The sequence below is a fragment of the Conger conger genome, chromosome 14 (genome assembly GCF_963514075.1).
Source record: "Conger conger chromosome 14, fConCon1.1, whole genome shotgun sequence".
In the NCBI taxonomy this organism is placed as follows: domain Eukaryota; kingdom Metazoa; phylum Chordata; class Actinopteri; order Anguilliformes; family Congridae; genus Conger; species Conger conger.
Window position 1 is genome coordinate 475,576 of NC_083773.1, and position 16,720 is coordinate 492,295.

Consider the following 16,720-nt stretch of genomic DNA (forward strand, 5'->3'; position numbering starts at 1 on the left):
GAGAGGTGATGATCAACTTTGCTGAAAGTAAGTCAATCAGCCATCTCTCTCTGCCCTGTCTCTATTCTGATCCAAAGCAACTTACAGCTGATTAAACTGAGCAGGGGACAATCCCCTCTGGAGCATTGTGGAGTTAAGGGCCTTGCTCAAGGGCTCCAATCTATGCTCTCATTTGCAATTACTGTATATAAGAACCTCATTAATTAAATCATCTCAGCTTACAAAACATCTAATCAAAGCTTATAACTGAGAAATAAATAGTATGGGAACAGTAAAAATAGAGTTTAACTTAAAGAATACTTGAACAGATTATTTTGCTCTATGAAAATGGAAGCATTTGAAGTGCACAGAAGCTCCCGCGGGTCTCCACTCTGGGCACAAGACCAGAGGATTATGGGAGAGGTTTGCTATGATCACCTAATTAAAAACATTCAACTTAATCTACATCCGTCTTTGGTTCAAGAATCTTGACTCATCATCTTCCAGTGTTATATTCAAAAGCCTTTTGAATACAATAGAATCGTTGTTGAAAACTAGTTTAAAAAAAACTTCTTATTATCAATATCATTGTTGCTGAATGTCAACATTTGATCATTTCACTTCAAATTAAATTAAAAGGACATTTTTCCATCCAGTTTGGAGCTGGAGCAGAGCAGTAGTGTTGTCCAACATGAGAAACAGGAGATATGTCTTGAAGAACAGCCAGGCAGGCCACAGAGAGGTTATTTTAAATGTAAATACACACGGGATTGTAATGAGCCTCTCTGACCCACAGCGGCTTGGCTTAGCTGGAGTAATAACCACTGAAGCCTTGCAGTGGCTAGTGTGACTAAAAACCCAAAGCATTTATATCATTTAGGAACATGTGAATCCTGGGGCTGACGTTACACACAGTTTACCTTTATCTGAAAACTGCGGGAGCTAAAACAATTACTGCGGTAGCGCGAAATACCGCTTTCAGGGAAGCTTTCTGACACGGAGCCAGGGGTGGAGCGGAACAGGAAATGCTGCAGTGATGACAGGAAGTGCTGCAGTGGACCACAGGGCTCGTTCTTGTCGGGGATGAGACGCGCGCTAAAGCGTTTAACTCATCGGGTGCTCTTGAATCCTTCTCACTTCCAAATTAATTTTTCCATTTACTTTTGACTTTAGAATGTTCTGCTTACAGATGAAAAACCTAGACCAGGAGTGTATTTGCTTACTGAGACACATCAATAATGTATCATTGCTGTAGCTGGTGGTGGGTTTTCACATGGAGTGTATTGGTTTTAGTAGTTTGACGTAACATTGCCTCACACAAAGGCCTTTTTCATGTGTTAGGGTTAGGGGGAAACAGCCCGTCACACGGCTGAAGGTTTTTTCATTTCCTCCTGTTTATGTGGAAAAGATTTCTGTCTGGAGCAGCCGTGGGGACCGGCACGATGTCCCAGAAACTCACAGCTCAGTGCCGGTTCAGAGCACTTTAACTTCAGACTGTTCACAGGTTAGATTATCCATTACCAGCTTAGTCTCGCCATTCAAAAATGAACTTATTCCGAGATTAGGCTGTCTGTATCTAGCCCGTAATATAGTACAAAAATTACTGTATTTTACGTGGATAATTTCACATGATTTCAATATTCTCATTTATGGTTTTTGAAAGAATTATATTTCTTGTGATGCTAGTTTTAATAAATGTAAAACTAACATGTTCATTTCAAATGTTATTATTGGTTTTAACTGAGTTGGCAAGATCTTTGGCCTCTTGAAATAAACCAGACTTGGATGCTAAAAAGTCATAAGAATTTATGTGATAGCTATTATAAAGTCAAAGCAATAAAGTTTAAATAACTTCAAGCCCTGACATACATTGTGTAGATACATAATATATATATATATATATATATATATATATATATATATATATATATATATATATATATATATATATATATATATATACTTTTCTTTAATACTGGGTGGTCAAAATGCTTTATCTATATATACAACTGAGAGCAGCTGAATTTTAGTCACTTTAATGTTCAAGGTCTTCCTCTTGTGTGAAATGTTCTGTCTGTATCACATTTCTTCTGAATTAAATGAATTAAATGTAAATAAAATATTTAAATTAAATAAAGTATGCACAGGAGACATGCCAGTCTTCACGAAACACTCCCATGAATGTCAGATTCATAACCACGGAAACCTGATTAGAGCAACATGCCTGTGAATGCTGTTTATGCAAAAATATCCCAGTGACTGCTGTCCAAACGTTGATATCCTCCTCTGGTAACTGTTCCTTTCTGTGACGCTTATTGATGAAAGTAAGAGATTTTCATGAATGAATCAAAAGAACCTTAAAATTGTTTGACAGGTTTGAGCCGTCTTGACAACTTCAGAAAAGTATTTTACATATCCTTGTGTACTTGTCTGAAAGACATTTTGATCTTTATTTCAGAAATTGAAATGATGGTAATGTTCTGCTGATCTGGCATCTGGTATTGTAATCAAACAAGACCTGCATTCCAGTGCAAGTGAGGAGCTTATCCGTGTCAGAGACAGAATGTTTAGTCTATTACCACTGACCCACTCAAAATATTTTTCGTTTGACAACATGGAAAGAGTAGAGAATATGTGGATGAGGTGGAAGAATAACTACCGGTGGTGAGACACAGGCTCTCTGTGTCATTCAGACAGACTGCAGTTTACCTGGGCAAAGCAGAGATTTCAGACTTAACACTAAGACCATTTTCTGCTTGTTCTGCAGACTCCAGAACTCCAAATCCTTCAGCTGCAGTTACAGGGATAATATGTAAACTTGTGGAAAGTAGTTAGAACGACAAAAAAACAACAAAGAAACAAAACAAAATAACAAAACAAAAGTGTGCATGAATCACCAGACTGTCTCCCGGGTAGACTGCAGCAAAGAGGCATAATTTGCGAGGCAGGTTCCCATGGTGTGGTCCAGGGTTCGAGCATCTTCCACTGTGCCCTCTGTGTGACCGTGCCGGCTGTCCCTATCAAATAACTACATTGAGCCATCCATCACAAACTGAAGCAAATAATTTTATTCTTTGTTTTATTCAAAACAAATAGAATGATGAATGCTAAAATATAATGAATAATAACATGAGGTAATTTGCCATATTTGCTGATTTGAAGATACACACCAGATTCATCTCAGATTAATGAGATTAATGTTCATTCATGGGTCATTACTCATGGGTCATTACTCATGGGTCATTACTCATGGGCAGGCTAGGGGGGGCTGTCCCTGCACTCACTGGAGCCCTGCTGTCAGTCTCACCCCTTGCTATTCTGTCTGTGCTGGGGGGGGGTTCTGCCTCTCTGAGCTATCATGCATAGAGCCACACACACACACACATACACACACACACACACACACACACACACACACTGACACACAAACACACACACACACACATACACACATACAGACAGACACACAGACAGACAGACGCACAGACATACACACACACACACTGACACACAAACACACACACACATACACACACACACATACACACTGACACACAAACACACACACACACATACACACACACACATACAGACAGACACACAGACAGACGCACAGACATACACACACACACATACACACTGACACACAAACACACACACACACATACACACACACACATACACACATACAGACAGACAGACGCACAGACATACACACACACACACACACACACACTGACACACAAACACACACACACACACATACACACATACAGACAGACACACAGACATACACACACACACACACACACACACTGACACACAAACACACACACACACATACACACACACACATACACACATACAGACAGACAGACGCACAGACATACACACACACACACACACACACACTGATACACAAACACACACACACACACACATACACACATACAGACAGACACACAGACATACACACACACACACACACACACACACTGACACACAAACACACACACACACATGCAGACAGACGCACACACATACACGCAGACACACAGACAGACGCACAGACACACAGACACACACACACACACACACACAGACCCACAGACAGATGCACAGACAGACACACACACAGACACGCAGACATACACACACACACACATACACACACACACAGACACACAGACAGATGCACAGACAGACTGGGCAAAGTCATTCCACCTCATACCACACAGCTTGGGCCAGTAATAAATACACAAACACATTTCATCTTCTGAACATGAATGTTCTTGTGAAGACTGGGCGTTTACCTGCCGATGGATTCTTCATGTCAATCAACTGAAATTACTGAAAGCCACCTGAGACCAATGATCAGTTTAAGGGAACATTTTGCGCCTGTCTATTTTATCATTTCATCCAATGTAACATTTCAAACAGAAGAAGAGTTTGGTAGCGATGTGAAGTAATTCAAGCTCGTGGAGAGCGTGTGTGAGCGGTCACATGACTTCACAACATAACCAACGCGGAATACTCTTCCGTCTTTATGAAGGAAACACATTCTGTTTTACAAGAAGGGCCTTGTCATTTTGTGGTCTCATAAAAGCTGAAAGCTAGAAAGGAGAGTGATGTAACATGTGTCTTTGCATCAAAGAGAATTGGCATGTACTGAGGTTACAGATACCAACAAAACATTTTTGGCTGCCATCCAGACATAATGTATATAGGGCATGCACCGCACATCACCTCCCGATTATTCAGGAAGGACATCACTGCCGTAAAGACTGATGGGAACTCAATCTTTATCTGGATGGCAGCCAAAAATGTTTTGAAGAACCCTGTTGCGCCTTCTGGGTGCTTCTGAGAAACGGGGCGGTAAGCTATTTAACGTGACGTTATATTGGACGTGTTTCAAACCATTTGATTTCGTTGAAGACACTGCATGTGTCATACTGTTAGTCTGTTTGCAATAAATGAGAACTGAAAAAACTGAAAACTCCACATTGTGATGGCTTCAGAAACTCTTCGTTTTATGATTCGTGTATGACTTTATTGTTCACCTATATTCAACATTTCACAAAACACACAAACGCACATTCCCACAGAGACGTTTTTCCCCTTTCAAAGCATGAGCTGCCGTTAATACGCAGCAGCAGGAGTCTGACGGGTCTTTACTGGAGCGGCATTCCATCTCCTTCAGATCTTCCAACTTTTTTTCTTTCTGTTCCACCCTGTCAGAGCACACATTTCCACCACCTGGTGTGCAGCGGAATCTAGCCGTACTGGAGGAGGAGGAGGGTGGGGAGAGCTGAGGAAGGTCGTGGAGACCCGCAGAGACCCACAGAGACCCACAGAGACCCACAGAGACCCGCAGGCTGGACGTGGAGACCCGCAGGCAGGTTGTCGTGCAGCACAAACACAGGAGCGTCTGTCAGCTGGAAAAGGCCTTGGAGTGGAGAACAGGGGATTATTTCACACAGGTCTTCCTGCGGGAGGTCTGCAGAGACAGGTATACGCTCTCTTTCTCCATGGGGTGTAAATCCCCACCTCTGGGGGGGCTAGGGGGTTACATAATTTGCCCGTGTTGCATGCGGTTTATTTTGGGTGCTCTGACAGACAGTGTTTTCATTGTCTGATGAGTATTTCCGTCCCTGGAAAGTGTCAGAAACCCCATGAATTATGTCACAGCCCCGCTGCAATCAGGCACTCGGAGGCATTGAAGAATTTAAAACATTAGTGGTGTGTTTTCATTTCTTTCAGGAAGTGACAGAGCTCAACTGGTACATTAAATCTGTTATGTAATTCAGAAGGGAAAGTTAATAATTCATGCTTTATTGTTGAAATGAGCAGAAATGGGCTTCACTACATTTTAGTTTGTTACATAATATGTATCTTGTACAGTATATACATTAATAAATCTAGTAAATAGTGACTACTGTTAGATGGTCCTGTCTTACTGTAGTCTGTAGGTCCTGTCTTGCTGTAGTCTGTACTTCTTGTTTGTCTGTAGTCTATGGGTCCTGTCTGTCTGTAGTCTGTACTTCTTGTTTGTCTGTAGTATGTGGGTCCTGTCTGTCTGTAGTCTGTAATCTAAGAACTAAACGGCTGAGAGAAACAGCTTTGGTTGTACAGAAGGGAAGAATAATGATGGAAATGAAAGTCAGCAGAAATGGCTGTTCTCTTGGGCAGGAGCACATGTGTGTTTAATTTGCGTGTTTTGGTGTGAAGAGCAGCAGAGCGGTCTGGAGCTGGCCATGGGCGCCCGGGCCGCCGCATTGCTGCTGCTGCTCCGTGCCTGTGGGCTCCTCTGGGCCTCCACGGTGGACCACGACTACGGAGGCGTCCCCATCTGGATCGATCGCCTCCTGGGGGAGCCCAGCGTGCTGAGCCTGCGGGGCCGCATGGACCGTGGGTACCAGGCCGCGGAGGACCTGGACTGCCCTGAGGAGTGCGACTGCCCCGTCCAGTGGCCCTCGGCTCTGTACTGCGACCAGCGGGGGCTGGACAGCCCTCCCGCCTCCCTGCCCCCCGGGACCCAATACCTCTTCCTCCAGGACAACAACATCTCCAGCCTGGCGACCCACACCTTCAGCAACGCCACGCAGATCCGCTGGCTCTTCCTCGACCGCAACCGGCTGCTGAGCCCTGGACTCGCGGCCTCCACGCTGGCCAACCTGACCCAGCTGGAGAACCTGTTCATGAACCACAACCAGCTGTCGGAGGTGCCCTTGGGCCTGCCCCAGGGGCTGAAGCAACTCCGGCTCGCCCACAACCTCATCGCCCGCATCCCCCCTGGAGCCCTCCAGGACCTGCCCCAACTCTCCCTGCTGCTGCTGCAGGGCAACCGGCTCAAGAGTCTGGGGGAGGCCGCCTTCAGAGGTGGGGTCCTCTTGGATGAGTCTTTATGTCTCTCGAGTTTGCATGCATTTACAGCTATATCCTGCAAAAAAAAAATTCTTTTTGTATTTCTCTCAAGTATGAATACAATTTTAGCTTGTTTTTTTAGCATGTGAACTGTCTTACCTCATTGGCAAAATTTTTGTGAAAACTTTGGAAAAATAGGTAAAAGAAAAAAGATTTTTAGTCTCAATATAAGTGTAAAATACTGGCCTGTCAGCCCCTCCTCATGTCCCCATCTCTCTCAGGGGAGGTCCATCCATCTGTGGTCCCCGTTCAGATGAAGTCTCTGTAGGTCCCCTATCCATTTACTGAGGCCTTCTGAGGGCTCCTTCTACATGGGGTTAGGGGCAGTCACTTCCACTGATGCCCCTGATCACTGGTGTGTGATCCAGAAGGGTCTTCAGCAGACGTTCTGCCCAGTTCTCTGTGATGCCTTTCAGTGTGGAGTCTGCATGTTCTCCCCGTGTCTGTGTGGAGTTTGTATGTTCTCCCCACGTTCACGTGGGTTTCCTCCAGGTACCCTCCCACAGTCCAAACACATGCAGGTTAGGGTACTCAGGGGGTATAAATAAGCCCTGCTCTTGTCTGTGCTTTGGGCCTCTCTCCTGGGGGCTCAGCGAGGCTGAACTGCCTTCCTCTCCTCTCACTGCCCTGTCCTCACCCCCAGGCCTGTCCTCAGTCGTCCTGCTGGACCTCAGCCACAACCTCCTGGAGGAGTTCCCCAAGCACCTGCCCCCCTCTGTGCAGCAGCTGTACCTGTCCCACAACGCGGTGCGCAGCCTGTCCCGGGACAGCCTGAGGGGCTTCCACAGCCTGCGCTACCTGCGCCTCAGCCACAACCGGCTCCACAGCCCCGCCCTGCCCCCCGCCGCCCTCAACCTGTCCTCCCTGGTGGAGCTCGACCTCTCCTACAACCAGCTCACCTCCACCCCCGTGGTGCCCACCTCCCTGCTCCACCTGTACCTGGAGGCCAATCTCATCCACGGTGAGAGAGGCTGCTTTTGATTGGCCAAAAACATTCAGACCGTCTGAATGGTGATGCTCATTGGTCAGTCATTTGGCGAGAGGCCATTTTGTGAGGGGTCATGTTGATGGCAGTGAGTTGTCTGACTTTTGGTTAAATCATGAAAACTACAATCAAGTACAAACAGTACAAGCAACCATGGAAAAGAAGGCAATTACGTTTCTTTTTTGAGATGGGTGGGTTTTTGGAAAATTCAGATAAAATACAAAAAAAAAGGCAATAAAGACAATGACATAACAAGATATTAGCTGACAGAGAGGGAAGCATGTTTCAGTCACACTCTCGGCAACAGAGCGGTGTCATCTGATCCGCTGGGAGTGTCACTGGACATCCCTGGGCAGTCGGGTTCTTGACTGGCTCCTGTTGAGCTGCTGGTCCCAGCCCCCGATGCGCACTTAGGGATGCTGACCTGCATCTGGAGAGACCTGCCTCTGCACCTGGGCGGGCTGGGGGCCGGGGGGGGGCCGGGGGGGGGGGGGGGGGCATCAGGCCTGGCCAGGTCATTGCTTGTATAAACAAAGTGCAAGTTTTGGTGGGTGGGGTTTCAGCATATGGTCTGCAAACTGCCGATTCCGCGACCACGGAAGGTGCATAGATAGTGTTTCTGCGCACACTTTTAACAGGGTCTAGCGGGGTCGGGGTCAAGGGCCACGACACCGTCTTTCCTAAAAATATGATTGGCTGAGAATCTGGATTTGCTGAAGAATGGAAAACATGTGGGGCGCCTGATTCTCCAAAAACCAGACCAGTGGCACTGCTCTGTTCAAGGGAGAGGTAGAGAGAGCAGAGAGGCAGCTGTGAAGGAAAATGAAGGAAAATGAATGGAGGTTAGCATGGAGGGGGTCTGGTTGGTCTGGGAACACCTGCAAGCGCTCCACCAGGGGAGCCCTGGCATACCATGAGCCAACTGAGGCCTTTCTCTGTCCTCACTGTGGGCTGCTAGCGCTGGTTGTTAACACTCAATGCTAGTGTTGGATGGTGACGCTGGATGCTAGCGCCAGGTGCTAAGCTGGATGCTATTGCCGGATATGATATCCACAGGGCTGCAGTAGATTACAGAGACCAGTCAGACACATCGGGATGATTAATGGGAGTCAGAGGGATGTAGCACTACCTCACCAGTGAACACTTCAAATATTTGCCTGGTTCTATTCCACTATTTATTTCTGGGAAAAATAGGAGAGACCTGTATGTCTTTTGGTCATGTCTGTATGAAGTTAGGAAGGAAGACAGCTGTTTTTTTAGGATGTGATTATTTAGGAAAGAAGGTGTGCTTTCACCCCTGACTATTCGCACTGTCAGCAGCAGGGGCGGTGCGGGGGGTTGGCTTTTCTTAGTTTGGGTTTCGCAGAAAAATCTAAACATTAACAGGACATTAAGCATGATACATTTTATTTGAGCTAAAAATGTAAAAAGATAACAAAAAATGAATAGAATAAATATTTAATAAATATAGCTTACTAAATGCATTCACTGCTTTCTGTAGTGGGTGTTACTCTTTTTCCGTTGGCTTGAATATCAGCGTGTTTTTATCTTGATACATTGTACTTTTAGCACACTACCTCAGTTAAAAGTGCAAAAGAGCATTCCTGGCTGTAAACCCTGTCCTTGTTTCCAGAGTTCAACGTGAGCAGCTTCTGCAGGACCGTCGGCCCCATGGATTACTCCCACCTGCGGATCCTCAGGCTCGATGGGAACAAAATGGGCCCCCACCAGCTGCCCCCAGACTGGTCTATGTGCCTGCGGGTTCTGCATCATCTCTATATATGATGTCAGGGCCATGTTCTTTGGATCTTAAAAAAGCATTTGACACAGGCGACCATAGTGTATTGTTTTATAAACACCTTTCTGAGACAGCCTTGTAATGGTTTTAATCTCCCCTAGCCGACAGAAGGCACAGGGCACTCAACTGGGGTTCCACAGGGATCTATCCTGGGACCATTGCTATTCAGCATCTAATCTAATAGTATATTAATGACCTTCCATTAGTCTGCACTGGGGTAAACATTCAAATCTGCACAGACCACAGACAGTACAGTGAATTAACAGCTTCTATGGCAGATGTGTCAGTGGCCTGATCAACTTTAAATGTAAGCAAAATCATGGGGATGCGTTTCTCTATCCGGCAACATATGAAACCACATCAATCTGATATTATCAAAGGAGAAAAAAAAAAACTATACTCTGTCTGATTTAAAATATTTAGGTCATACTTTTCAGCTGCCATACACTTGACATACTAGCTGTCACAAGGTGGCATAACAGATGATGGCAAGTTATATCAAATGGCATAAAACTGTCATATTTTTATCAGTAAATGTTATGAGAGATGTTACTGTCATAGAATGTAGCAATAACAGTAAAAATAAATCATCTGTTTTGCCATGCTGTGACAGTGGTGCTGTGTAATGTGTATGCAGTGGTATGTCAGCCTTATGATGAGGCGAATGAAACAATATCTGCTGTCAGAATGTGCTGTATATGCATGCCATGATCCTGCCTGATATATCCTACACACTGGACCTGCAGTGACTGAAACACTGTACAAACAGAGTCTCAAAATGTTAGATAAAAAGGCAAACGAAAGATCATCACTGTCATCCTCAAAACCTGTGCCTGCTAAATTTAGAAACTTACATTTATATATCATATGCTTGCATGGTTTTTCAAATCTAGAACAAGTACAGTCACTAAGAACAGGTCCATGTTTTGGAATACGTTACCAGAAGATATCAAAAGTAACTATGATTATATCTATATTTCTATAATATATACCCAAACACAACTGTAAATGTGTTTTCCTTTTATCGGAATATATATTTATATATTTTGTATCACTTTTGTTTATTTTATCTTATTTTATTTATTTGCTCATTATTGTTATTGTTATTGGTGTTACTTTTATTAGAATTATTATTTAACTTTTTAGCCAAATGGTACAATTAGGTAGTTCTTTAAGGAAGCATGATACTATTGCTGAGCGCTATGTATCCATTCTGCTTGCTCCCATATGTATTTCCCAACTGTATTTAAGCATCACAAATTCAGCTTTTTCTAAATAATCTAGTGTGACCACACACACACACGCACACACACACACACACACACACACACTCACACACACACACACTCACACCCACAGGCTCACACACACACACACACACACACACACACACTGCAGCCGACACAAAGACAACTTTCGTAGGACTGTAAAATGGTTACAAGGAATGCATTCCTTAACAACACGCCTTTGAAGCTCTACACAAAGTAACATCTGCCCGAGAGGTTAAATGGAGGATTTATCCATGCTGTCAGACGGAGTCATGACTCACCAAGGCTGACTCTGCGGCTCCCGAACACCAGGAACGTCAGCCATGACATCACCGGGGATCACATGGGTGTGTGAGCCACAGAACAGAGTGGCCTTTCGCTCTGAAATACTCACCCTTTTTTATTATTAAGTTATTTCAGATTTATGCACATATTTGAAGACATGCATACACAGACACACGTATGCATTTATTGTTAGGGAGCAACTGTTACTCTTTACACTAACATTGCCATTGTTTTTAAACCTGTAATACTTCATTTTGCTCATTTGAATTATGTGTATTTGAATATGTTTATGTTAAAACCTTACCTTATGTTGCTTGAGCTTGCCATTTGAGCTGTCCTTGAGCTTGCCATGTGATATAGTTGTATGTTTAAATATTTTATTAAGTTTGTTAAAAAAAAGTATTTTATGGTTAAGGTTTTATTTTAATTTACATTTTTCTTTTGATTGCAAATTTCTTTTAACAGGGAATCACATAATGTAACAAAAAACTTAAGAAAATTGACCATTGCTAATATTTTTATTTTTCCTTGAAAAGAATTTAGCCAAATGATTTGTAACATTTCGAATGACTTGCAGTGGCAGCATCAGAATGCAGCCGTGTGGATGCAGTGAAGGTAGTTTTCCTGTGGCTGTCACACTGGAGTGAATATTGCTCCTGTGCCTCAACACATGGTTCTCCTGCCAGGGCTTGTTTATAAATGAGCCTGGAACGCCAACAAGTGCCTCAGACCAGCCAGTGTGGTTTTCACTCCGTTCCATAGCAACGGTTTTACAGCTTAAATTGCATTTCCCGAGCCTGTGTGCCTGAACAGGCCCTCGGTTTGTGTTTAAAAGTAGTCAGAGGGCCACAGTGCAGAGATTGGTGCTGTCACAATGCACTGCTCCACATAATGCACTTTACTCCAAGGACTTGCCTCTGTCATAAGCTTATGCGTTACATTTGGGTTTAATAAAGCATTTTAATGTTCAATTTAATTGCCTCCTCTTCATTAATGGATTATCAGTATTGGACCATATGACTACCAGGCCCAGTACTCCAAGCTGAAGCAGCTGGTGTCAGATGTTGTTTGGTTTAGACATTGCTATATTACACGTTATTGGGTTTGGTATTGTATTCTGTGCATAAGCCTCTGGGCTGTAATGCAGATGGAGAGGACAGAGGGACTCAGGCACGCCTGCAGACAGTGCTGTAACAGATGGGCGTATTCGCTGAGACAGACCAGTCCTCCTCATCATCCATCATCGCCTCCTGCCCTGACGTGCCAGTGGCGTAGGAAGTGGAAAGAAGAGGCAGTGTTTAGACCAGACCGGTGTGAGGCGTCTCAGCTGCGAGCCGGACTGGCCACAGAATTAAAACTACCAAAAACAGGACAGGCATGTTACCATGGAGTCACTATTTCCACCCTACGTACGACACAGAGAGAGAGAGGCAGTACAGCCATCTACAGACGACAGAGAGAGAGGCAGTGCAGCCATCTACAGACGACAGAGAGAGAGGCAGTGCAGCCATCTACAGACGACAGAGAGAGAGAGGCAGTGCAGCCATCTACAGATGACAGAGACAGAGGCAGTGCAGCCATCTACAGACGACAGAGAGAGAGGCAGTGCAGCCATCTACAGACGACAGAGAGAGAGAGGCAGTGCAGCCATCTACAGACAGCAGAGAGAGAGAGGCAGTGCAGCCATCTACAGACGACAGAGAGAGAGGCAGTGCAGCCATCTACAGATGCCACTATGAGAGAGAGGCAGTGCAGCCATCTACAGACGACACTATGAGAGAGAGGCAGTGCAGCCATCTACAGACGACAGAGAGAGAGAGGCAGTGCAGCCATCTACAGATGCCACTATGAGAGAGAGGCAGTGCAGCCATCTACAGACGCCACTATGAGAGAGAGGCAGTGCAGCCATCTACAGACACCACTATGAGAGAGAGGCAGTGCAGCCATCTACAGACGACACTGTGAGAGAGGCAGTTCAGCCATCTACAGACGACACAGTGAGAGAGGCAGTGCAGCCATCTACAGACGACACAAAAAAATGATTGTATTACGAATGTTCTTGTCTGGGCAGCACGGATGGTGCAGTGGGTAGCACTGCCGCCTCACAGCAAGGAGGTCCTGGGTTCAAATCCCGGTCGGCCGGGGCCTCTCTGTGTGGAGTTTGCATGTTCTCCCCGTGTTTGCGTGGGTTTCCTCCGGGTACTCCGGTTTCCTCCCACAGTCCAAAGACATGCACGTTAGGCTGATTGGAGAGTCTAAATTGCCCGTGGGTATGAGTGTGTGAGTGAATGGTGAGTGTGCCCTGTGATGGACTGGCGACCTGTCCAGGGTGTATTCCTGCCTTTCGCCCAATGTATGCTGGGATAGGCTCCAGCCCCCCTGTGACCCTGTTCAGGATAAGCGGGTTAGGATAATGGATGGATGTTCTTGTTTTCAGATTAAATATGTTTGTACATAATTGTACTCATTTTTTTACTTTTTTGTCTTTTGTTCTTGGCTCATTTTCAAGATTAATAGATTTTTTTTATCATGTATGTCTTCAAATATAGTTTTATCTATTAATTTCACAGTGGTTGTCCAATAAAAATACATTTTTGACCAACTGAGTCATAAAATCACTATTTTATTCATTTTTCACTTTTTAGACATAAGACAATAGTCATATGTATTTTGACCATTTTGAAAATGTCTTTAAAATTTATGTATTAAAATGTGTTTGTTTTGCTTATTGAAAGATATATTTTCTCTGTATTAAATATATTAATGTTAAATATATTGTATTGAATGTATTAATGGTGGTATTAAAATATTATTTAATTTTTTCACTCTTTCGACATCCATCTATTGTCTAAAGTATTTTACCCATTTAGAAATGTCCTCAAACATATTTTTATCCATTAATCTCACAGTGGTTGCTGAATAAAAATACATTTTTGACCAACTGAGTCATAAAATCACTATTTTATTAATTTTTCAATTTTTATACATAAGAGTATAGTCTTAAATATTTGGCTCTTTTCAAAGTCTAATGAATTTCTCATCATTACTCGAACACATTTTTATCCAATTATTGCACTGTGCTTGTTGAATAAAAATCATTTCTCATGCACCAGAGTCATTACAACATCTATTTATTTTTTCACTCTTTGGACATAAGACTAGTCTTATGTATTTTGACCATTTTTAAAATGTCTTCAAACACATTTGAATCCATTAATTTTATTTTGCTTGTTGAAATGTTTTTTTCCTCAGTATTAAACATATCAATATTAAATATATTTAATTAAATGTATTAATGGTAATATTAAATTATCATTTCATTTTTACACTATTTGGACATAAGTCTATAGTTTGAAGTATTTTACCCATTTAGAAATGTCTTCAAAAACATTTTTATCCATTAATTTGATTGTGCTTGCTGAATAAGAACAATTTATTTGTACAGGTGGCATTAAAATATCATTGTATGTTTTTAATTCTTTGGACATAAGACTGTCAGGTTTTTTTTTCAGTTTTTCAAGATGAATAGATTTTTTATCATTAATGTCTTCAAACACATGTTTATCAATTTCTTGCATTGTAGTTCTTCATACTAAACATTTCTCATTCACCTGAGTCATTAAAAGATCATTGCATTTTTTCAGCTTTAGGACATAAGACTATAGTCTTAAGTATTTTAGCATTTTAGAAATGTCTTCAAATATATTTTTATCCATTAATTTCACAGTGGTTGTCCAATAAAAATACATTTTTGACCAATTGAGTCATAAAATCACTATTTTATTCATTTTTCACTAATAAGACTATAGTCTTACATATTTGGCTCTTTGCAAAGTCTAATGAATTTCTCATCATTACTCAAACACATTTTTATCCATTAATTTGATTGTGCTCGCTGAATAAGAACAATTTATTTGTACAGGTGGCATTAAAATATAATTGTATTTTTTTAATTCTTTGGACATAAGACTATCAGGTTTTTTTTTCAGTTTTTCAAGATGAATAGATTTTTTTATCATTAATGTCTTCAAACACATGTTTATCAATTTCTTGCATTGTAGTTCTTCATACTAAACATTTCTCATTCACCTGAGTCATTAAAAGATCATTGAATTTTTTCAGCTTTTGGACATAAGACTATAGTCTTAAGTATTTTAGCGTTTTAGAAATGTCTTCAAATATATTTTTATCCATTAATTTCACAGTGGTTGTTCAATAAAAATACATTTTTGACCAACTGAGTCATAAAATCACTATTTTATTCATTTTTCACTTTTTAGACATAAGACAATAGTCCTATGTATTTTGACCATTTTGAAAATGTCTTTAAAATTTATGTATTAAAATGTGTTTGTTTTGCTTATTGAAAGATAGATTTTCTCTGTATTAAATATATTAATGTTAAATATATTGTATTGAATGTATTAATGGTGGTATTAAAATATTATTAAATTTTTTCATTCTTTCGACATCCATCTATTGTCTAAAATATTTTAACCATTTAGAAATGTCCTCAAACATATTTTTATCCATTAATCTCACAGTGGTTGCTGAATAAAAATACATTTTTGACCAACTGAGTCATAAAATCACTATTTTATTAATTTTTCAATTTTTATACATAAGAGTATAGTCTTAAATATTTGGCTCTTTTCAAAGTCTAATGAATTTCTCATCATTACTCAAACACATTTTTATCCATTAATTTGATTGTGCTCGCTGAATAAGAACAATTTATTTGTACAGGTGGCATTAAAATATAATTGTATTTTTTTAATTCTTTGGACATAAGACTATCAGGTTTTTTTTTTCAGTTTTTCAAGATGAATAGATTTTTTATCATTAATGTCTTCAAACACATGTTTATCAATTTCTTGCATTGTAGTTCTTCATACTAAACATTTCTCATTCACCTGAGTCATTAAAAGATCATTGAATTTTTTCAGCTTTTGGACATAAGACTATAGTCTTAAGTATTTTAGCGTTTTAGAAATGTCTTCAAATATATTTTTATCCATTAATTTCACAGTGGTTGTCCAATAAAAATACATTTTTGACCAACTGAGTCATAAAATCACTATTTTATTCATTTTTCACTTTTTAGACATAAGACAATAGTCCTATGTATTTTGACCATTTTGAAAATGTCTTTAAAATTAATGTATTAAAATGTGTTTGTTTTGCTTATTGAAAGATAGATTTTCTCTGTATTAAATATATTAATGTTAAATATATTGTATTGAATGTATTAATGGTGGTATTAAAATATTATTAATTTTTTTCACTCTTTCGACATCCATCTATTGTCTAAAATATTTTAACCATTTAGAAATGTCCTCAAACATATTTTTATCCATTAATCTCACAGTGGTTGCTGAATAAAAATACATTTTTGACCAACTGAGTCATAAAATCACTATTTTATTAATTTTTCAATTTTTATACATAAGAGTATAGTCTTAAATATTTGGCTCTTTTCAA

At 41.2% G+C, this 16,720-nt stretch overlaps 1 protein-coding gene across 1 annotated transcript; it reads left to right on the forward strand.

Moving 5' to 3' along the window:
- The first annotated feature begins 5,366 nt into the window (after nucleotides 1-5,366).
- On the forward strand, nucleotides 5,367-9,673 carry zgc:113307 (uncharacterized protein LOC553753 homolog). The gene is made up of 4 exons (XM_061218678.1): nucleotides 5,367-5,488; nucleotides 6,208-6,858; nucleotides 7,547-7,864; nucleotides 9,522-9,673. Exons 2-4 carry the CDS (start codon nucleotides 6,234-6,236, stop codon nucleotides 9,671-9,673), a joined length of 1,095 nt encoding a protein of 364 aa, XP_061074662.1. The 5' UTR covers nucleotides 5,367-5,488; nucleotides 6,208-6,233.
- Nucleotides 9,674-16,720: the final 7,047 nt, after the last annotated feature.